The 24,433-nt window shown below is 47.8% G+C and overlaps 1 protein-coding gene across 1 annotated transcript in view; it reads right to left on the bottom strand.

Moving 5' to 3' along the window:
- Window positions 1-6,597: 6,597 nt before the first annotated feature.
- Nceh1 (neutral cholesterol ester hydrolase 1) overlaps window positions 6,598-24,433 on the bottom strand; it is a 69,534-nt gene continuing 51,698 nt past the window's right edge. The window contains exons 4-5 of the mRNA XM_028875809.2: window positions 11,958-12,129; window positions 6,598-10,229 (exon numbers count right to left, since the gene is read on the bottom strand). Coding sequence (XP_028731642.1) covers window positions 9,612-10,229; window positions 11,958-12,129 — 790 coding nt within the window. The 3' untranslated portion in view covers window positions 6,598-9,611. The remainder of the gene's footprint in view (window positions 10,230-11,957; window positions 12,130-24,433) is intronic.

The raw sequence follows: 24,433 nt of genomic DNA, 5'->3' as shown, positions 1-24,433 counted from the left end.
AGGCAGAGGAACGGGTAGGTGGGGCTGGCATGCAGAGAGAACAAATGGAGAAATCTGGGAGGGAAGAAGAAAGAACGAGAGAGGAAGAAGAAAGATCAGGGAACAAGAGAGGAAGGAGGAGGACTTTAGGGGCCAGCCATACAGCCACCCAGCCACCCAGCCACCCAGCCACCCAGCCACCCAGCCACCCAGCCACCCAGCCACCCAGCCACCCAGCCACCCAGCCACCCAGCCACCCAGCCACCAGCCACCCAGCCACCCAGCCACCCAGCCACCCAGCCACCCACCCACCCAGCCACCCAGCCACCCAGCCACCCAGCCACCCAGCCACCCAGCCACCCAGCCACCCAGCCACCCAGCCACCCAGCCACCCAGCCACCCACCACACCCAGCCACCCAGCCACCCACCCCCCCCCCCCCCCCCCCCCCCCCCCCCACCCAGCCACCCAGCCACCCAGCCACCCACCCACCCAGCCACCCAGCCACCCAGCCACCCAGCCACTCAGCCACCCAGCCACCCAGCCCCCACCCACCAGCCACCCAGCCACCCAGCCACCCAGCCACCCAGCCACCCAGCCACCCAGCCCCCACCCAGCCACCCAGCCACCCAGCCACCCACCACCCAGCCACCCAGCCACCCAGCCACCCAGCCACCCAGCCACCCAGCCACCCAGCCACCCAGCCACCCAGCCACCCAGCCACCCAGCCACCCAGCCACCAGCCACCCAGCCACCCAGCCACCCAGCCACCCAGCCACCCAGCCACCCAGCCACCCAGCCACCCAGCCACCCAGCCACCCAGCCACCCAGCCACCCAGCCACTCCAGCCACCCAGCCACCCAGCCACCCAGCCACCCAGCCACCCAGCCACCCAGCCACCCAAGCCACTCAGCCACCCAGCCACCCAGCCACCCAGCCACCTCAGCCACTCAGCCACCCAGCCACCCAGCCACCCAGCCACCCAGCCACCCAGCCACCCCACCCAGCCACCCAGCCACCCACCCAACCCAGCCCACCCCCCCCCCCCCCCCCCCCCCCCCCCCCCCCCCCACCCAGCCACCCAGCCACCCAGCCACCCCCCCACCACCACCCCCAGCCACCCAGCCCCACCCCAGCCACCCAGCCACCCCACCCACCCAGCCACCCAGCCACCCAGCCACCCAGCCACCCACCCACCCACCCACCCCCCCCCCCCCCCACCCCCCCCCCCCACCCCCCAGCCACCCACCCCCCCCCACCCAGCCACCCAGCCACCCAGCCACCCAGCCACCCAGCCACCCACCACCCAGCCACCCAGCCACCCAGCCACCAGCACCCAGCACCCAGCCACCCAGCCACCCAGCCACCCAGCCACCCAGCCACCCAGCCACCCAGCCACCCAGCCACCCAGCCACCCAGCCACCCAGCCACCCAGCCACCCAGCCACCCAGCCACCCAGCCACCCAGCCACCCAGCCCACCCCAGCCACCCAGCCACCCAGCCACCCAGCCACCCAGCCACCCAGCCACCCAGCCACCCAGCCACCCAGCCACCCAGCCACTCAGCCACTCAGTCACCCAGCCACCCAGCCACCCAGCCACCTAGCCACCCACCCACCCAGCCACTCAGCCAGACACAAACTAAGAAGAAAAGAAAAGGTAAACAGGAATAGAGAAAGGTAAAAGTCCCGAGGCCAAAGATAATTTAAGCTGACAAGAAACAAGCCGAGATAAGACCAGGCATTTATAAGAATGAATAAGCCTCCGTGTGCGTTTATTTGGGAGCTGGGTGGTGGGCCCCCAAAAGAGCCAAAACAACCAACAACAGGTTTCTTTGCATAGACTTTGGCTGTCATGGAACTCGCTCTGTAGACCAGACTGGCCTTGAACTCATTAAGATCTGCCTGGCTCTGCCTCGTGAGTGCTGAGATTAAAGACATGTGCCACCCCTGGTTTACCTTTTCAAATGTTTAAGGAAGTCGTTTTTAAATGGGAAGGAGCAGAAAGATGGCCCACTGGGTAAATGCACTTGATGCTAAACTTGCCGAGGACCCACATTTTGTTTTGAGACAGGGTCTCATCTCACTGCGTAGTCCGGGTTGGTCTGGAACTTGCTGTGTAGACCAGGTTTAGCCTTGAATTCACGGAGATACACTTGCCTCTACCTCCTGAGTGCTGGGGTTCAAAGTGTGTGTGTCGTCATGCCTATCACAAACAACTTTTTTATTTTTAAGAAACTTTTAAAAATTCCGACGTGCGTAGGTGGTGACGTGGTCAGAGTCGAAACAGGACTGTGTGAAACAAGTGAAGGAGGGACATGAAAGGAGGGACACAGAGCACAGCGCTGTGGAGACAGACTGGCCCTGCAGAGGAGAGGGCGCGTCAGTCTGAACTCCGTGTGGTGGAGGAGCTACCACAAAACCTGAGCTTACATCCCTCACTCTCAGCGAGTCTTTTCAAGGAACTTTGTCAGCTCATTCACAGACCACAAGATCAACGTTCTGAGGGATCGTGGATGCAGCTCAGAGACTGGTACTTGCCTGGGATGCATGAGGCCCTGAGACTGACCCCAACACTGTGAAGGGGGAAAGGCTGATTTGTTTTAAGTACATAAAAGTCAGCATTTGTATTTTCCATAAAATATTTTTGTTTTGTAGATAAATCTCTTCCTTTTCTTTCTTTTTCTGGAACAGGACCTCCTGTGGTCCAAGCTGGCTTTGCATTTGTTTTGTGACCAAGGATGACCTGCTTCATCTGATGTCACATCACCTTAACTGCATTCGACACTAACTTGTTACTTCTAGGAGAAACACAGAAAATAATAATAATAATAATAATAATAATAATAATAATAATAATACAGTACTTGCAAGATGAATTTTTCTTGGGGAGGATTTCCTTATGACAAATCTTTGTTTTTGAGAGTCTGTTGTGTTAAGCTGGGTGTGATGCCACTCAACTGTGATCCCAGCCCTTAGGAGGAGGAAGAAGGACTAAGAAATTCAAGACCATCTGTGGGTACAAAGCAAGATTGAGGCCAGCCTAGACTCATGAGTCCCCGTCTCAAAGAACAAAGAGCCTGCTCTGTGCTCTAAGCATTGATGACAGAGAAACGACAGAAAAGGTCCCTGCTCACACAGAAACCAGACAGGGAAAACAGAAAATGAGCACGCGAATAAAGAGTTGATTTCAGACAGAAGTGTGTGAGAGAAAACAACAGAGAATACCACCCCGGAACAAGAAGGTCTGAGGTAGGGGTGAGAGGGAACTGGGCTGCACAGTCTGGCTGACAAGGGGCTTCTCGGAGGAGGGAAAGTTTCATCTGAAGCGTTCACAGTGAGCCAGCCACAAAAAAAAAAAAAAAAAAAAAAAAAAAAAAAAAAAAAAAAAAAAAAAAAAAAAAAAAAACAAATAGGCAGCTGATATCTCCAACCCTCTCACTGTCCAATGAGACAAAATTATGTGTTGAGCAACATGGCTGAATGCGCCGTGGATATTTATTGAAAATAACATTTTCAGTCTTTGGAACTGGGAAACCTGATTCTAAAAGCAATATCCGAGATGACTAAATAGTGGCTCCATCAGAAAGCATACGGTACTGCTAAGGTGGGGGGCCGTAAAGAGAAGGAAAACAGCATGGGGGCCAGCAAGATGGCTCAGTGAGTAAGGGTGTCTGTCACCAAGCCCAACAACCCAAGTTTGGGGGTCACATTGTGGAAGGAGAGAACTGATTCCCAAAGATCATCCTCTGACCTCCACATATACACCCTGGCATCATGGAGACCAGAAACACACAAATGTATAAAATTTTAAAATGTAAAAAAAAAATTAAAAATAATATTAAAGTAATCAGAAGGTTGGGAGACAGTTCACTGGTAGGTAGCTGCAAAACATGTACAGGCCCTGGGTTTGAGGCCCAGAAATTGAAAACAAAATCAAAAACCTCACTTGTTTTTAAAAGTTCAAAAGGTTGTATTTAAAAGTCCAAAGGAAATTGGTTAGAACTATGGAGGATCTTAATTTGTTGTCGTTGTTGTTGTTTTGGTTCTTTTTGAGATGGGGTCTACTGTGGCCCAGGCTGGCCTCAAACTCCCTATGCATAGCCCAGGATGGCCTTGAATTTCTGATCATCCTGCCTGGACCTCCAAGTGCCGAGAATACAGGCAGATTCCACCACGCAAGGTTTATGGGTTTATGTGGTCCAGAGCTTTGTGTGATGTCAGACGGGCACTCTGTCAGCTCCCTAGCATCCCTAATACCCTACTGCTGTCTTTCCAACAATACCCCACACACCAGAGGTTTTTAAAGGAGAGGATAAAACATAGCCATAAATTAACCAGACAGCCTAATTTGCACACTTGTATGGGCCTTTGGGTGTGTGTGCCAGAGTCTCAAACCCACGCCTGACCCCTGCACAGTGAGTGCTAGTACTACAGGCATGTGTTGAGTGGTGTGTGGCCATCTGATACCAATACAACAACTCAGTCTAGAAAAAAAAAAAAGCTTTCTAAATACCTGTATTTGTTGTGTGAGTAAGAATGGCCCCCATAGGCTCATGTATTTGCTTACCAGGGAGTGGCACTGTTTGAAAGGATTAGAAGGATTAATAGGTGTGCCCATGGAGGAAGTGTGTCACTGGGGGTAGGACTTGAGGGTTCAAAAGCCCATGCCAAACCCAGAGTCTCTCTCTGCCTATGGATCAAAATACAGCTCTCAGCCACTGCCCCAGCACCTGCCTGCACACAGCCATGGGCCCCACCACGATGATAATGAACCAAACCCCTGAACTGTAAGCCGGCCTCAGTTAAATGCTTTCTCTTGTAAGAGTTGCCTTGGTCATGGCGTTTCCTCACAGCACTAGAACAGTGTGTAAGACTGAATGTGGTACCAGAAGTGGGGCCTTGCTGTCCCAGGACTGACCATGCTGTTTGTTCTAGGAATAAGAGGACTTTGGGACTTTGCACTAGGAAAGCGCTTGTTGGACCATCCTAGTGGGGGGCAGGAGGACAGTGGCGCTGAGAGAAATGCAGACGATGCTGGCCCAGCTCAAGAGGTTTCACAGGGGAAGAATACTAGTGATTGGCTTTCTGCCCTGGTCCGAAAAATTCTGCCTGAGGTTAAACTGGAGCGTTTTGGATTAATGGCTTTGGCAGAGGAGATTTCCAGACAGCCTAGTATTGACCATGTCATGTGGTTACTAGTGGTCACTCTTATGCAGATCAATAATGAAAAGGAGCAAGCTGGACAAAGAAAAAAAGAAAATGTACAGTTTGAGAGAAGGAGTATAATGGCACTAAGTCCAATGCACACAGAGACAAAAAGTTTAAAGAAAAACCTGATGCTAAATGCAATAAAGGGAGCGGTGGCCTCGGAGAAAGACCCCACCCTGCTAAGCTCCATGTGAGAGGAATTAAAGAAGAGCTTAAGCAGTGGAAGACACCAGGACAACAGAACGCTGGTACACAGGCAATCGAATGGGGGTCCACGCTCCAGCCCCAGCAAGCCTCAGAATTTGGCAGCTTCAGCCACGTGGCTCTGACTTTAGGGTCAAGGATACAAGGACGGGGTTATGGAATTTTCCTCTGTGACTGAGGAAAGAGGCTGAGGCCAGGTATGTGGCAGGGGCGTCCCTGCATGGAGGCCTAGTGAGGCCATTGAATGAAGTTAGACGGTGAAGCCTTGGAGACCCCGAGATGTTGGGTTGCCAGGGTTACCTGGGAAGGCAAGCTGCTAACAGGGTATGAAACCAGCGGAAGAGAGAGAAGTGTATTGCAGTCAACATAGCTGAAAGGCATTGGAGAGCTGAAGAGCATTTTGACATTTGACATGGAGATACAGAGTTTGGAGTTTGCCCAGTTGGTTTTGGGTCTTGCTTTGATTCAGGATTTCCTCTTCCTCCCTTTTGGAATGGGATGTATATTCTGTGCCACTGTGTGTTGGAAGCATGTGCTTTGCTTTTTGCTTTTGCTTTTCCATGGGGTTAAAGTTAAGAGATTGCCTTGAGTCTGAGAAGAGACTTTGGACTTTGAAACAGTCTTAAGACTGAAACACTAGGGGACTCTTGAAGTCGGACTGAATGCATTTTCACATTATAATATAGCTACAAGCCTATGGTGGATAGGAAGTGGAATGAGGTGCTTCCTGGCATGATAATGCACTAAGCTCTGAAACTGTAAGCAAGCCCCCAGTTAAATATTTGTCTTATAACAGTTGCCATGGACATGGTGTCTCCTCACAGCAACAGAATATGAATAAGCATAATATGCAAGTCTGAAATGGGATAACAGAGTCAGCTTGAGAACTTGTTTTCACTACTGATACTTCTCTGGCGGAGATGGTGCACACCCACACTCATCTTTTCTAACATCAGCACTGAGGACAGACAAGGGGCTTTACAGAGAGCGGCCAGGCCTCGGCAGGTTTCACGTGGACGGGGGAAATACAGTGTATCCAGACAGGAAGTTAGTATCATCTGGGAGGTCACAGAACCACCTGTCTGTGACACAAAGACAGCCAGAGTTAATCTGGGGTAGAAGCTCTGCACTGGACCTGGACACAAGGAAAGGGGTGGTTCTAGTCAGAACCAGAAAGTGTAGGCGGGACAAGGGACAGAGGCATGCTTCCAGATGGACCCGTTTTATTTCCAAACAAGATTCCAAACATAAATAAACTTTCCCAGTTCCATAATGGATTTTCAGTCCATAAAATGTATTTGTTCCTAAAACTTTCCATAAAATCTGCCTTCCCCTTTGCAGAGGGAAATTGGCAAAAAGTCGAAAGTTAAAAGGTCATGCACAAAATATTCCATTCACCATCATTATGCAAGTCTTCCAGTCCTCACAAATGCACATGAAAACATCAAGATAAATCATACTTCATCACACTCTGCAGCACCTCGAGATTTCCTTCATTTGTTAATGTTCTGATTTCACAGATCTTAGTATTCCAAAGTGTAACCTTTTCCTAAAACAGGAGAACAAAACCAAGCTATCTTATACTGAAAAGAGATCAGCTTGTAGAGCACAACACACTCGTAAGAATAAAACACCAAGGATTCCATCAGATACAGTGCATGGTCCCTTTGTCCTTCATTCCCTTTTCATCTTTGAGAGCTCTTCAGACATCTGAGAACACTTTTTGTGTGATTTCTGCAGGGTAGGAAATGCCATTTTAAGAAACTCTGAATATATAACATTTTCCTCTTTCTTACAGGTCAAGTCAAAATATATTTCACACCTTTAAACGATGTAGAAGAAAACAGTAATAGCTCGGGGGTAAAGCACTTGCCAAGCATGTAAGGCCCTGGGTTCCGTGCCCAGCACCTTGAGAAGATGGCTGTCACTCAAATAATAACAACTAAAATCTCAGGTTTCAAAAACACCCTGTGATTTCCCCCATAACCTCAGTTAAGATGGACATCAATTTATATCCTAAACACAAACCATTGTAATCCTGTGGAGGCATTGATGCTACGTGGCCAATTTTTAAAAATCAGTGTTTAGGAGGAGTGTGTTGGCATATTCAGAACATGACCTGCCAAAAACTACCGTGGAAAAGACTGTCGTTAGAAGTGATCTCAAAGGTCAGGCGATTCTGCTCTCAGATTTTAGACAAAAGAGACCAGTGACAGTAACTTGAGTAAATCAGCAAGGTCATTTATGAGATTATTTTCATACACACACAAACACACACTGTTACATTTATTTTACTATAAAGATGCAGTAGCTTTGACGATAAATGAGAAGTCAGTGTGGAAGTTTCCATTTGTGATCTCGTCCATTCCTCATGGGGTGGAAAGGCTCTCGTCTCGTGATGCACTGGGTCATGATCTGGTTGGGTGCTCTCTGTACAGTCCCTACCTGTAACATGGATTGCGAGCAGAAGCTGGGTTGACAGGAAGCAGGGTGTTCAACTTAGACCTAATCTGGGATCCCTTACTCTGCCCAAGATGTGCACACTGGCAGTGAAGACTGTTGAGAAGGCAAGGCTGGGCAGTTGGAACTTCTAGACCTAACTGGAGAAACTCAGGGGTGGGCAGTGCCGGGTCTGCCCTTCACCCAGAGGGATTCCCAAGAGGGCTCCCTTGACCACCATGGGCAGAGAGAAGTACACGTGTCTGTCTTATCTAAGCAATTAAACCACAAGTTGGGTATCCCTCATCTGAAAAGCTTGGGGCCAGTGTTTCCAGAGTTTTAATTTTTTTAGACTGTGGGATATTGCATATATATAACAAAATATCTTGAGAATGGGACCCAAATCTCACTGAGACATTCATTTGTGCTTTTTATACACCTTATCTGCATAGCCTGAGGGTAACTTCACAAAATAGGTTTAATCATTTTATACACAAAATAAACTTCCATGGTCTGGAAGTTTCCATTTGTGCCATCAGACCAGACTCAAAATTCTGGATTTTGGATTAGGATGGTCAATCAGCATTACTTGGATGTCTATACTAGGTAAAAAGTTTCTAATTATTTTAATTTACATATGTACATAAATATCGAAGTATTTGATCCTTACTACTATTATTGTCTAGCTCCTCACAAAATGACATGTGGATATAACTCTATGGTAGTTTTCTTTTAAAAAATACTTTTATCTTTAATTTTTTATAATAGATGTCTTCCAGAAAAATCCTGTTTAGCTATATATATTAACATTAAATAACTTAAAAAATAAACAATACACTATACCAAAATTGTCTAATTTTTAGCTACAAGTGAAAAATTGAGTTTTCAAGAATGGACTAGCCCTTCTTCCAAAAATGGACTAGACTTTCTAAAGATACTTCTCATAATTTTAAGGTATTATTAAGCATAATTTATTTCCTCACTATCCCAAATATATACACACCAATCTTAGTAATTTATGCCAGGAGTATTCCTAAGTAACAATAAGCTGTTTCATTTTTCTATCTTTACTTACTTCATAGTAGGAAACTTACTCTACATTTAAATAAGTTTGTTTCCAAAAGATGCTCCCAGGGAAATATTAGAACATGCAGCCTCTCATTTTCTCAGAATAGGAGTAGAAAGTAACTTTCAAGTCTTCTTTAAGCCCACCGTTATTTACAGCATCTTGCTCATAAAATTAACACTCTTAGGGAAGAAAAGCTTTTGAGAAGAAGTCTGTTTTGCTAGAAATCCTGTCAAAATTCCCACAGTAAACACAACCACTGTCCGAGGCAGAGGACATGCAGTCCCCGGTGCTGGCCTCAGAGTGTCCCCTAGACCCTGCCCTGCACTCCAAGTCAACTGAGGGAACTGAAGAAAAGCCCACTTTTTTTAGTTCCTCAGAAGTTACTACCTCACCACCGCTGGAAAAACTTCTTGTGGAAAGAACACAATAGAGGCCGGACCTAGGGCTACTTCTAGCTCCTCAAACTGTGACCATTCGTACCACGTGGGCTACAAGAAAGAACAGAGGAAATGGCCCACTGAGGGCACCAAGTTCAGATGTTTTTAAACTAGTCGGTTAGAATCACTTATAAAATGTAGATTATCAGGTCTGCAGGGTACAGATTCCAGTACTTGTGAGAAACAAGAGAAAGGCTCGGATGATTGAAAAGTGCGCGTCTTTCCAGAGCAAACGGAGCGGTCAAGAGCTTCGTGCATGTGAGGTGCCCACTCTGTCACAGGTTCTCATCCAGCCATCTGATGTAACTATTCCTAGTCCGGATTCCCACAGAGAAGTTGGTCGGCCAGCTTGTGAAAATCATACACCCATGAAAGCCATCCTCAAAGTGGTCCAAGGTCACGTTCACGCCTGCACTCTCCAAGCGCTTGGCATACATCATGCCGTCATCCCGCAGGACGTCATGCTCGCAGGTGAGGATGTAGGTCTTGGGGAGCGCCTGAAGCACTTCCTGCTCTGCGATGAGCGGGGAAGAAGCAGCGTCCAGCAGTTGAGGGATCTCCTGGACGATCCTGGCGTCACCTGTGGTCTGCATGACAGGCTGGTAGCTCTTTTTGATGGATGAGGGCAACAGGGATGTCCAGTTGAGCCGGGCCCTGAGGGCTGCGGCCCTTTCCACATCCAGCGAAGTGTGATTGTTCACAATCATCGCCTGCACAAAGTCATAATTGCCTTTGAAGTAGTCCACCCAGTACTTCACCATGACATGGCGCGGCAGGATTGGAGTGTTCACGTTCTGCTGGTAAGACGGTGTGTTGAAATCCAAAGCCTGGAGGACTGGGTAGATTAAAGCCTGCAGTTTGAGCTTATTTTTTAGGTTGGCCACGTATGTAAACTAGAATAGAAAAAAACATATTTCATTTGCATAGATCCTTTTATAGAAAGCAGTTTATAGAGTGTTTTAAATAAATGAGTGGGTTTTTTTAGAATTAAATAATGCATTCCATATCACCATGCCCTGCCAAACTGCTGGACAATTCCTAAGGAAGGTATACTGCTTGTGACTCATAGTTTTGAATGAATTCACTGTTACGTGGCCCTTGAGGTCTCTAACCCCCTACTTGTATCTATCTTTCTTTTGGTACCTCTACGCCTTGGTGCGTATTATATATGAGTGAATTGTGAGCCTTACTTAACTTCTTATTCCCTATAAGACGACAAATGGATTAGGGAGAAAAACCACAAATCTTCCTCTTTCAGAGGAGAAGGACAGAGAGTGATGCAGGGACAGTAGGACTCCAGAGTCCCAGGTGCTCGGTGACGAGCTGCCAGTCTCCATGCTGGGACAGTGAGTTCATACAGGCAAGCAAAGAGCACATGCCAGGGTGAGTGAGCCTGAAGTGGAAGGGATACGACTTCCCATCCCAGCAGCCTCAGCTCACCTGCGACTCTCCACAGGGTGGCTATATTGCCCATTTTGTAATTTCAGCATTTAAAATTCTGCATGTGGGGGCCACATCTCAAAAGAAGATGGAATGATTCACAGTAACTGAGCAACCCTCACTTAACTTTCGAACCCCATTTCCTGGTAAGATGCACGTGAGAACTGTGTGCGTGTGGTTGGTAAGATGCATGTGAGAACTGTGTGCATGGCATCTCACTAAGTCCTTGCAACACTCCCACAGTTAGATGACGTCATCTTCACATTTCCAAGGTTCATAGAACACAGGGATTTAGGCAGAGATGTCTATCTCTCCAAGCTGGAGCCCAAATTCAGTCTATCTTTGAGGCCTCTGAGCCCGGCATGGTTGCACCTACTAACCCAGCACTCCAGATGGCTAAGGCAACAGGATCTGAAGTCCTAGGCCAGCCTGGGCTACACAGTAAGACATCTCAAAAACACAAGGAATATAATTGGGATGGTGGTACAGGCCTGTAATCTCAACACTTGGGAGTAGAGGCAGGAAGACATCCTAAATTACACAGAACATTTGAGACTAACCAGTATAACTAACATCATACTCTATCTCAAAAACAAAACAAAACCACCAAACAATAATAACAGATAAAACATTGAGGGCTGGAGAGATGGCTTAGAGGTTAAAAGCACTGACTGCTCTTCCAGAGGTCCTGAGTTCAATTCCCAGCACCCACATGGTGGCTCACAACCATCTGTAATGAGATCTGGTGCCCTCTTCTGGCCTGCAGTCATACATGCTATATACATAATAAATAAATAAATAAATAAATTAATTAATTAATTAATTAATTAATTGTCCATTTAAAAAAAACATTGAAAACATTAGCATTTTAATTTCTCTTAAAACTCTACGAAAATAACCATAGGAACTGAAATTTAAGTCAAAATATACCCCATTTTGCAAGTCAAACAGTAGCAGGTAGGTAGGGCTATTTCATGTCCGCGCATCTTCCTGAGCCCATTCAGAGACACTCCTCCGTGCCGCTTCGAAAAGCCTTGTGAGGACTTGCCAGGGCAGTCACAGGAGGGTGCTAGCCACATGGTGAGCAGCCCAGCGCCATATGTGAAGACAGTGAGAGTCAACGGGCATGCTCAACGGGCATGCTCACCCCTCCCTCGAGCACCCTGAGGCAGGGCTGTTACCTGCTGTCCAAGGGCAGCCGCCAAGTTCCCGCCAGCACTGTCTCCAGAAACACCGACTCTCTCAGGGTCGACCTTGTACTTGTCTAAGACGTCTGGCTGCAGGAAGTATCTTGTGGCACGCATGACGTCGTAAATTTGCTCAGGAAAGTAGACCTGTGGAACGAGCCTGTATCTGCAAAGACAAAAGCAGTGTGCATTTTGGGATGTAGCCACACTTTGAAGGTCACTCAACATTTTCAGAGAAAAATGGAATTTTCAAAATCCAGAAATAGACAAGAAAGTAAAATAAATATAAAATACAGAAACAAATCATTTATTTTCTCATAAAGTAGGTGGAGTTAGCAGCCTGGTACTAACAAGAGTCCTTAAAATATGCTCTAGCTGGCCGCTCCTGGTTAGGTTCAGCTGTTAACTTGGCACAGCCAAGTTATCTGAGGGAGTCTCAATTGGGGATTGCCTCCATCAGATTGGCCTGTGAGCGCCTCTACATCTGTGGGGATTTTCACGACGCTTGTTGACGTATGTAAGAGGGTCCAGCACACTGTGGGTGTTGCCCCCCTGGGCAGTTGTTAGGAGAGCAGGCTGAGCACTATCCAAAGGGGGCGAGACCGTGAGCAGCATGGTCTGTGGCTTCTGTGTCCTTTCCTCCCCAGGTCTCCACCCTGACTCCCGCCAATGTGAACTGGAACCAGGATGTGTGAGCCGGATAACCGGCCCCCATGTTGATTTTAGTCATGTTTTATCACAGCAACAGAAAAACCCACTAGGACACCAGCCATGGTGGGTGGACACCTATAATCCCAGGGGAGGCTGATGCTGGAGGACTGGGAGTTTGATGTGTGTGTGTGTGGGGGGGGTGTCTCTGTGACCCCAAAGGTCAGCAGAGTGTCGAACTGTGTGAGACAAGAAGGAAGTCTCATTCAACACGACTCAGTAGCTATTGCTGGTTCAAACTCCAAGAGCAGCTTATTTTAGGCATATTTAAGTACAGCACAATTTGGAAAAAAGCTTCCTGGTGATAATTAACTCAACACCATGTGCACAATAAAGCTTAAGGGATGACTGTATCGAAACTGTATAATTACTTAAAGTACATGTGGCCTCTTCCACGAAGATGGGTTCTATAGATGGACTTCAGGCAACATGTTAAGGGCCTGGAAGAGGATCTGGTGTGGTCTCAGTCATACAGATAGAACAAAGGTCACCAGGCTATTAACTACATTCATTCTCAGCCTTTTGGGAGGAAATCAGGTTATGTATCTCCTTCTTTGAAGAGACAACCCTGTGTGTTTAACATTCCTGGTTCTCCTAGTACTTATCTGTAAACACAAGGACCTCTGTGGCCCCTTCAGGTTGAGGCCAGCCTGAGTCACACAGCAAAACCCTATCTCAAAAACAAGCAAAACAAAACAAAAACAGCTTCTGGACGTCACACTTACCACCTGATGTAATGTCAGTTGCTCCTTATTAAGACAGGGTGCCTCCATAATGAATGTGGGGGGTTATTTATGAAGGTCTACATACCACTCACGGCAGCGCCACGTTAAGAGCTAACTAAACAGCATTAACCAATCACTAGTCTAACGTTTACCACAACTCTCTTGATAAACACAATAAATAAATACATCTGTCTCTACTGAAGAGGTCCATGCCAGCCTGCCATTAAACCCAAGGAATGCATGTACTTGCTGGAACAGTGGTAAAATGTCATTTTTAACTGGAAAAGGAAAGCTTTGTTGGCACAGAGCATCATCCAGACCCTCTGGGACATTTATGGGGCTCCTCCTGGAGCACACTTTGCAAGGGCAGAGTTGTTGGTCGTCTTATTCTGTAAAACATGTCAGAACCCTGATCTTGAGAAGGCCATGCGCAACATCAATACCGTGTGTATCTACAGTTCAGTCTTCACACCTCTCAGTCTCCAGCCCCTCCTGTGCTGATTCTCCTTATCCTCTGAGCCTTAACTGGGACGTTTGACTGTAATTCCACTTGCTTCCCGACCAAGCAGTGCCTTGGGCTGGCACATTGTGATCTCAACCACTGAGGAGGCTGAAGCAGAATCCCATGGTGAGTTCAAGTCCAGCCTGGGAGACTCAGGGAGACCTTGTCATGAAATAAAAACAGAAACAAGGCCTGGGAATACAGCCCTACTAACGTGCACCGCTCCCCCACGAACATGAGTGAGGTTACACCACTTATTCCACTAGGTGGCAACATCTCTCAAGATTGTATTTATCCCTGCTCTTCCATGTAATTTCTGATTTGAAAACTGAAAACCAAAAACGAGATGCACCTCAGGAGTCAAGACATGAAAACAATGTGGTGTTTTTTTATTCCCATTCCATCGTCATCTTAGTTAGTTAGGGTTTCTATCGTTGCAGTGACTAGACACCATGACCAACAAGCAAGTTGGGGAGGAAAGGGTTTACTCAAGCAGGGCAGGGCCCTGGAGGCAGGAGCTGATGCAGAGGCTGTGCAGGGGAGCTGCTTGCTGGCTTGCTCCACATGGCTTGCTCAGTCTGCTTTTTTTTTTTTTTTTTTTTTTTTTTTCCTTCGGTTTTTCGAGACAGGGTTTCTCTGTGTAGCTTTGCGCCTTTCCTGGAACTCACTCTGTAGACCAGTCTGGCTTCGAACTCACAGAGATCCGCCTGCCTCTGTATCCCAAGTGCTGTGATTATAGGCGTGCACCACCACCACCGCCCCGCTCAGTCTGCTTTCTTATGGAACCTAGAACGACCTGCTAAGGGATGGCACCCCTCAAATGGGCTGGGCCCTCCCCCATCAATCACTAATTAAGAAAATGCCTTCCAGCTGGGTCTTAAGGAGGCATTTCTCAATTAAGGTTCCCTCCTTTCAGATGACTGTACTTTGTGTGTCGGGCTGACATAAGACCAGCCTGCACGGTCACTGTATCATGATTAACAGTATTTCTAGTTGCACAGGAGGTCAGTACACACCAGATATACACATGCATTAAGCTGAGTTTTCAGCACTGTTTTACAGAAGTCTCAGAGTCTTTGGATGGCAAGAAATACAATCTGGGAAAACTGGTACCTATTGATTAATCCTGTTAGTTAATAACTTGATGAGCTAACATGGAAAGCAATCCTGAAAACAAGCAGATCATCACGCTAACATCTATGGTGCCATTGAAGATCCATAGTCTACTACAGCCCGGTGGTACTGGCCTGTGATCCAGAGGCCAGGGCGGGAAGACTGAAAGAACAAGACTGGGCTATAACGTGACCAAGACCAGACTGGGCAGCTTATTAAAACCCCCTTCAGTGGAAGAGCAGTCACCTAGCGTGTGTGACTAAATCACCAGTCCCCTGTCCCCACACAAGTCCATACTCTAGCCTCTCATTTGATCTCTGTGCAATCTTTTTCTTAAAGACAAGGGCTCACTGTGTAGCTCTGGGTGGCCTGGAACTCACAGAGATCACTGCCTATCTATCCCTGCCCCCCAAGCACTGGGATCAAGTGTGGAATATCATGCCTGGGCATCGTTGCTCAAGCTGAAAGCATCCATTAGTTTTACCCAGTAAGAAAAGATGCTACTTTTATAGACCAGAGAATGAATATACTGAAAGCAGTGTTACTTTGGTCAGTTCGAAGTAGCTAAAACTTACCTGAGAGATCCAACAAAGTTGGGAATGCATTTATAGACACGGAAAACTTACAGAACCAGGAGGAAACTCACGGGCAGTTTATCTAAAGAAAGGAGACAGCCTGGCCTAGTGGCACAGACTGATACCACCACCTTCTTGGGACTGGAGTGAGTCCCAAGAGTGAGTTCAAAGCCAACTTGGGTAATTGCAGAAGGTCCTATCTCAAGATATAAAATAGAATCAAAGCCTGGCTATACAGCTCAGTGGTATAGTGCTTTGCCTAGCATGTGGGAGACCCAAGAGAGGGAGGGAAGGATGGAGGGAGAGAAGTGCCTGCTGTCTGCAGCTCAAGCTCCCAATTATGCCCCTGGAAAGTACTAGAAAAGTAGTTTCACATTATAGATAAAAGGCCTGGAATTAACATAGTCAATACACACACCATCACACTGAAATTAACCAGACCTGAAGTCCAGACATCTAGCCTTTCTGAATTCACATTTAATTTACACTTTCAGTATTAAGTATACTTTTATGCACTTACCTACCACCAAAATGAAAAAAAAAAATCCATGACAATTACAACTAGGAAAATAATTAGCCTTTATACCCTCTTTATGACTCCTGTCCGGCACCGGCACTCGGTGCTTCTTCACCTCTCATATTTAGCCGTTCTTACTCTCTTTTCTGCACATTGTACTCTCCCCGCACTCTACATTTGTTTACATATTTACACATGTTATTGGCTAGCTCTCCCCCTCTCTGCACCCTTCCCCTTCTGGAGACAAGGTTTCATGTAACCCAGACGAACTGGTATCAAATTTGCTAAGAATGACTGGGAACTCCTGATTTTACTGAGATTATGGGCGTGCATGCCTGTGTGTGTGTGTGTGTGTGTGTGTGTGTGCATGCACACACGTGTGTTCAAGTGTGTATTACTGAGTAACACACCCCCATTCTAAAATATATCTGCAGTCTTCCAACGCCACAACATTGAAGCTTCATATTACCCCATTTGAGCAGTAAATCCTCAAACTAGGTTTTTGGTATCTCAGAACATTTGTCATGATTTTGGTGGATTAGCAATATTCCCAGTGCAAAATTACTACCCATTAACAATATTCTTTTCCTTGTCAGGAGAGGGGCACACACCTGTGATCTTAGCACTCAGGCTATAGAGGCAAGAAGACCAGAAATTCAAGGTCACCCTTAGCTACCATCATGAGCTGCATGTCATAAACAAACAAAAATCCTTACCCAATAAAACATATTATCTTCCTCACCAGATGTGGTACTCTGCACACATGTAACTCCAGCACTGTGGTTATCTGCACACATATGTAATTCCAGTACCAAGGAGACTCAGGAGGAGTAATGCCAAAACCAGCCGAGCTCCAAAACGAGTACAGGTCAGCCAGAGCTATGTATGAGGACAGTGTCTCAAAACACAAATAAACAAAAGCCCGAACATCTCTCTCTCTCTCTCTCTCTCTCTCTCTCTCTCTCTCTCTCTCTCTCTCTCTCTCTCTCTCTCACACACACACACACACACACACACACACACACACACACACACACACACTTTCCTTCTAAATTCTGCCTGCACTTCACCTAATTCTGTTTTTCAAAAACTCTGAGGTGTGAGCCCTGCCCCCAAATTCCAATTCCAGTGCTGTGTGCAGAAACCCTGCATCTATCTTAGAGGAAAAATCCCCAAGAAACCCCAGTATTGCGCCAGGCCAGAAACACCAGAACCCCATCACATGCTCCCCCCATTCTCAGGCTGCCTCTTGTTTCCACAGCAGGGCCCCTCTCCATCCCCAAGAGCCTTCCCCCTCATTCCGCCATCAAAAGTCCCCTGCCTTTCATTTTAAAGACCATTTCTTTCGGGCGGTGGTGGCGCACGCCTTTAATCCCAGCACTTGGGAGGCAGAGCCAGGCGGATCTCTGTGAGTTTGAGGCCAGCCTGGGCTACCAAGTGAGTTCCAGGAAAAGCGCAAAGCTACACAGAGAAACCCTGTCTCAAAAACCGAAAAAAAAAAAAAAAAAAAAAAAGACTGCATTTAAAGACCATTTCTTTCAGTCATTTTCTGAGTCCCTCTCCTTTCTTGGAGCCAAGGTTTGACAACTAACTGTAACCCAGACACCTCAAATTTCTCGAGAAGAGAAGGGTTCAGAATACGTCAGAGTTCTATGGAGCACTGGCCCTGTGAGCTCATGCTTTGTTTGCTTTGCTGAGGCAAGGTCTCATGTAGGCCAGACTGGCTTCAACCTATGCAGCTGAGGATGACCTGGACTGCCCGATCCTCCTGCCTCAGTGCCAGAATTACAGACATGGTCTAACTGGTGCTAACGGCCAGCACTCCACCTCCAGACCCAACACGTACTTGAATATTTATTACAGACACCAGGAGAGGAGGCAGTGCCGAAAGACTGATGATCTGGACGATCACTAGTGGCCAGAGGCCGGAACAAGCATTGTCCTCAGAGCAGCCTAAGCTGGAAGGAAGCCTTGTGCCCTGCTGTCTGCAGGAGCAATGTTTGCCTCGGGTCGTTCCAGGTAGGTGAGAGGTTGTGTGATAGAATGAAATCATCTTCCTGTTGACTCAGTCAACAGAGAGAGGGTTCACAGCCTTTCCAGCTACCCAGCCCCAACTTTCCCCTCTCCCAAGAAAAATTCAGTAACTTCATCTTGGGAACCTTAAAAGGCTTATCACCCTCCAAGTCTGGAGAACCTATATCTTCAGTAGGGGGAATCCAAAATAAATTAAATAATTACATCCAGCTCGTGCCCTGCATTGGATAGACAGGACCCCAGAGGAACAATCCATGTATTTCTTTAACAACATTCTTTTTTATTAAAGGAACATACAGTGGAGTCTGGGACAGAACTTGGGTTGGTAGAGTGCTTGCCTACCATACAGGAAGCCCGGGGTTCCATCCCCAGCACCGCATGAACCCAGGCATGGTGGGACATGCCTATAAACCCAGCGCCTCAGAAGTCAGGGCAGGGGCATCAAAGTACAAGATCATCCTTAAGTGCATCGCAAGTTCAAAGCCAGCTTTGGCCACGTGAAAGCCTGCTTTTTGTGGGAGGAGGAGGAAAAGGTGACTGAGGATCAGCAGCTGTTTGCCCTCTCCTTCTTGAAGTGTGGTTCACGTAGGAACGTCGGAGACAGAAGCCTGCTGTTTCTGCTTTCAGCATTTGCCTCGAGAACAAGAAGCATTCGCACCATCCTGACCACCAATCCTTTAGTGGGGGGCTGAATGGGGGGGGGTGGAGATGAGAGCAAAGGCTTCACTGACTGGATAAGCACAGCATTCAATAAAGCAGGTATGGAGGCTCCTATCTGTGACGCCAGCACTTTGGTGGCTGAGACAAGAAGACTGCCGTGGGGATGAGGCCAGCTTGGTCTAGATGGTGAGCTACAGGCCAACCTTGGCTACAGAATGGGATCCTGTCTCACAAAGGTGGGGGAAGGCAGAGAGCTCAGAGGGAAAGGCACTTGCTGTGAATGTACAAGGAGGGCCTGGTTTTGATCCTCAGAACCCACGTCACAAGCCAGGCATGGTGGGGTGCTTCTAACCCAAGTGTGGGAAGGGCAGAGACTGGTAGATTCCTTGGGCTTCCTGGCCAGCCAGCCAGCGTAGCCTACTTGGTGAGTTCTAGGCCAGTGCCAGACCTGGTCTCAGGAGGAGGAGGACAGCTCCCGAGGAAGGGCACTGAGGCTGCCCTTTGACACATGTGCGTGTGCACGTGCACCCACAAACACAAATACACCCAGGGTTTGGGTTCGAAAGATTAGGTAGATACTGGAAGCTCCACCAAAATCTTAGAGATCGAGTGCCAGGGCCCAGAAGTGAAGTCTTCAAACAACGTGAACCTCCCAAAGTGCTGGTCCCGGCTTAAGACGTCACAGGGCTCGCAAGCGGCTCAGTGGTAGAACACTTGCCTAGAATGTTAGGTCCTAAGTTTGGTCCCCAAGACTGGGAGAAGGAAATGTCTTCATGAGACATATCTGTAAAGGTTGAGAGACTCCAGTTCCAGGTGCTTATCTCAACTGCCTTCCCCTGCTGGGCGTGGGGTGGGGGAACCTCACCCTTACCCTTAACCAAGATACTCAGGCACTGAGCATCAGCCACCAGTACTGAAGGAGCCCAGGCAATCCAGGGAACCATGTGCTTCTAGCTGCCTCTCTTGGTGTGGTTCCAGAAGCTAAGGAGGGAGCCACAGGCTTAGCGTGAAGCAATTGGCCAGGCGTAGGTTGACTATGGATGCAACACAGAGCTGTGTGTGTGTACATGTGTGTCCTGGACAAGTATATGTGTGCATATGTATGTAGAGGCTAGGGTCAATCTTGGCTGGCATTCCTCAAGATGCCACCCACTTTGCTTTTGAGACAGCTTCTCACTGGCCTGGTACTCACCCAGTAGCCACGGCTGGCAGGCTAGTGAGCCGGGGGATCTATTTCTCCAGCTCCCTTGAACGGGAATTAGAAATTTGCACCACCAACAGCACATCTGGCTTTTTTCATGTCTAAGTGTGTTCTGGGGATGGATCTTAGGCCTCTGTTCTTGCAAAGTAAACACTGGACCAAATGAGCTGTCTCTCTGAACCACTCCCTGCCACCTAAAATTCTAAAGGATCGAACGTGTAAGACAAAGGCCTGGGCATTCTTTCCCCTTTGGGTTTTGATTTAAGAAGTGATCAGAGACAACATACACTAACTAATGTTTGAAAAGAGTGATTTGTTACTTAGCTCCAGCAAAGAAAACCAATCGAGCTCTTTTCTAGAAGCAGCCACGGGGTCTTTTCTCTCTAGAATTAAAGTTTGTGATGCTGTCTGAGCTGAGCTTCCCATCTGTGCTGTTGTGTGTGTGTGTGTGTGTGTGTGTGTGTGTGTGTAGGGGGTGGGATTGGGGGCCTCACACATAGAGCATTCTATCTCTCCATGGCTTCCACGAGGAAGAGAACAAAGAAAGGAATACTTGAGAGTGAGGTTGTTGTCTGAATCTAGATGGTCTTTTAATTAAAAACCCAGAGCCAGAAATCAGGGTGAAAGCTGAAAGATCAGAGAAGCAGAACAGCAGCCACTAGTTCTTACCTCTACGAAATCCTCAGCCTAAAGAGTGAGTTCCTGTTTCCTCACGCCTTATATACCTTTCTCTGCCCTGGCGTATTACTTCCTCGGATTAAAGGTGTGTGTGCTTCCCATCAAAGGCATGAGATCTCAAGTGCTGGGATTAAAGTGTGTGCCACCACTGCCTGCCCTCTATGTCTAATCTAGTGGCTGGCTCTGTCCTCTGATCCTCAGGCAAGTTTACTAAGGTCCACAGTTTATCACCACAGAGGTTACCGTGTGGTTTTCAGGTCGTGTATACCCAAAGCTACTGAAGCACATGGGCACCATGCGCCGGCCCATTAAAGCACTGTGCTTTTGGATCTGGAGCCCAAAACTTTATGACGTAAAAACAAGGGCCTGACATCTTCAGTACCTTTACCCTGGTGACCATCAGCATCCTGTGTGACCACATTTGCAACAGGAACCTACAGCTCTGCAAAGCTTCAAGTTCCTCGCCTGACACCAGGTGAATGTGATGTGGTTTAAGGCCGCTTTATAAGACAGTGCATAAATGTACAAAAATTGAATTAAAAGCAAAAACTTGAAAGTTTTCCACATCAAAAAAGGATGGCATTATAAATCCCTTGAAGAATTTAGTTTATCCAACATCCTATGTGAATTGACAACCAAGAATAGCCATCACACTATGCTTTGTTATTGTGATGGCTAACTTTGTTTGAGACGGCCACTATTGGCCTACTCAAATCACAGCCTATAAGCCACTCTAATAAATCCTCTTTACATTTATACACACACATATGTACATATCCATTCTATCCACCTGTTCATGTAGAGAACACCAACTAACGAAATTTTCTCATACTGCTTCTTTGAAAGAAAGGTATGAATCTCTCTCGTCCCTTATATCTTATGGTCTTCGTATTATGTTCAACTAAACAAAACAGAGGTTAAAAGGCAGTGTGTTGAAAATATCCTACTTTATAAATGTAAAATCAGATGGTCCTGGGTTTTATAAATAAGAATACAACCATGTAAATTAGACACAAGACACCTTTTCATTTACCAGATACATAATGTACAACTGATATGTGAGAACTGCACAGTGTCACAGAAGGCAATAAGAAGTAGGTCCTGGCTTTACTCACGTTTTAAAATGAGAGGCCTTTATGTAAGTCAGCCATCAAGCAGGTCCCCTGCCCCTGCCGACCAGTACAGACAATGTATTTGTAGGAATCCCAACCTTTGGTGCTTATATCACACGAGGTGGTTCCAGTTCCAGGCTGCCCCAGGCCTTGCCTACCAGCTTCCAGAGGCACACTCTTCACCAAAGCACAGTCCACACGAAGAAAAGCCATGATTCCACTCCCCAGCCCCGGGACTGATGGTGAAGATAAGGGCCAGCTGCTGCGCAGTCTCTGTGCCAGGGAAAGGGAGGCTCTGGGAGAACCCAGCATCCACCACGTTGCTGGAGACTCACCGGATCCCCCCCCCTCATTCTTCTTTTCCTTGATGGGACCCGGGTCCTTAACATCCTTCTCTCACCCTCTCTGCAAAAGCCCTCTCATCCCGTCACGAAGACCTCCATAACCATGGCATTGTGTCTAGCTAGGTCCCATTTGTCCTTAAGGGGCTCTGTTCTGGCATCATTTTTTTTTTAAGTTTGTTTGTTTTGTTCTTTGGTTTCTTGAAGCCAGGGTCTTATATAACCTAGGCTGACCTCAGACACACTGTGTAGACAAGAATGAACTTCTGATCCTTCTGCTTCCAACTCTCCAGTGCCGGGATCACAGGTGTGTACCACCATGGGGAGCAGAGCTGGGCTCCGTGCAAGCTGGCTGAGCTACACCACCAGCCCCAAATGTCACCTTCTTCTTTTTTATTTTATTTTATTTATTTTTTTTTTTTTTGAGACAGGGTTTCTCTGTGTAGCTTTGGAGCCTGTCCTGGAACTGAATCTGTAGACCAGGCTGGCCTTGAACTGACAGAGATCCGCCTGCCTCTGCCTCTCGAGTGCTGGGATTAAAGGCGTGCAGCATCAAATATCACTTTCTTAAAGGTGCCTTTGCTGACCCTTCAAACAGTACAGTCTTGCCCCAGGTGCCTCAATCACTGCTCACTACCTACTTCTCCCCACTCATCCATCACACTTAAATTATTGGGTCGAGGTTTCTTTTTTAGACTGTGATGTGGCATTAACTCTTACCCTGCTCTAGCACCAGGCCTTAACACTGCAATTGGCCCAAGAGAGACGCTAAACCAATATTCATGGACTAAAAGGAAAGGAGTGAGCTCTGTCAGACTTCTGGACGTTCCTCTCAGGGAGAGCACAAGGTCCAGGATGCTGGCCATCGTTCACTGAGGCACAGGATACCAGGCTTCTGTGGCCAGCCTGGCCCTAAGCACCTTCTCTCACTATGTCTGTCTACAGTAAGTGTGCTCGGATTCCAGGTGTACGCTGTCCTTCCGTCACGTGACTACGGCATTCCTCCTGCAGGCTTGCTCAGCGCTTTAGGAGGGGGTGTCCAACATGATGGAGGAGGAGCTGTGACGTGATGTCGTCACCTATAAATATATCGGACTACAGTCCTAACTAACCCAAGGGCCACAGGTTGGGCAGACCTTCCAGAGCATCAGAAGCCCTTTTATTCCAGTTGTCTAAACTGGACAGGTCTGTGTCAGCATGAACCTACTTCGTGTTCACCCCCAACCTTACACAGGGTGCTGGACCCAGGGGAAGGGCTCGTTTTCTGCTCCCAGAAGGATTCCTAACCCATTCTGCTTATGCGCTTCTGTGAGTTTCCCGAAGGTGCCCCTGCACTGTGCCATCGTCGCCCCCAGCGACGTGGATGAACGTCTGGATGCCCTTTATGTAGACTCAGCTACACTGGAAAGTAAGAAGAAAGCAACTGCGTCTCAGGTTTAACTTTCTAAAGTTGATCTTGACTACGTCTTATCTACCCTTCTGTGTTCTACGATAAGCCTAGACTCAAAAGTAACGCCCACGTCACTGGAGTCAGGAGGCTTCGAGGCAGAGAAGGGCATGGGGGAAGAGCTCGGGCATGCTGCCCATTGTTGATATTGAAGTCCTGAGGGCAAGTGAGAAGATCCTGCAGAGAACGAGATCCTCACGGTGCCAAGTGAAGCAAGCCCGACTTCCTTCCTTCCTTCCTTCCCTAGGCCTTTGAGTAACTCTAGGTAGCCGACACTACTGAAGGGCCCCTTAGGCTTCTTCAATACCACATCCTAGGGCCAGGCTCTAAGGACCTGGCTCCTTCAGTGTTCTCCTAGCCCCTGGCCAGTGGCCCAGGCCTGAAGACACAGTGTACTGGATGATTCCTGCATTGTTGAACTTCACCAGGAGTCTCAGGGATCTGGAAGGCCTGGCTGCAGGTTCAGAAAAGCCTCAGAGATGTACAAAGCAACTGCAGCTAAATCTGAGGTGGCAGCCTCCTCAGTCCCACTGTGTGGTCCCAGGTTTCTGTTCACAGGGTGGAGCTGCCTGGTGCCTCAGGAGAGCAGCTCTTCGCATAGACTCAGGTCTGCAGCGGGCAAGAGAGAGGTGAGCCATGACTGGGAAGACGGCAGGGGGCAGGGAGAGTCGGGTGAGCCCGGGTCACATAAGAGATGGTGTCTTCACTGTCTGGTCACTTGGCAACTTCCTCCACTCCTGCCTTGGTAATCAGTAAGGCGTGGGTCCTCTGCAGCTTCACATCTGGAGTCAGCATCCCACACACGGCCTATGTGTCTACTTAGCCATCTGACCCTGGGAGATGATTCAGTTCTCCTC

Source organism: Peromyscus leucopus, chromosome 6, assembly GCF_004664715.2.
Source record: "Peromyscus leucopus breed LL Stock chromosome 6, UCI_PerLeu_2.1, whole genome shotgun sequence".
NCBI lineage: Eukaryota > Metazoa > Chordata > Mammalia > Rodentia > Cricetidae > Peromyscus > Peromyscus leucopus.
The sequence above is the reverse complement of the archived record's forward strand: the minus strand, read 5'-3'. Positions and strand labels throughout refer to the sequence as shown.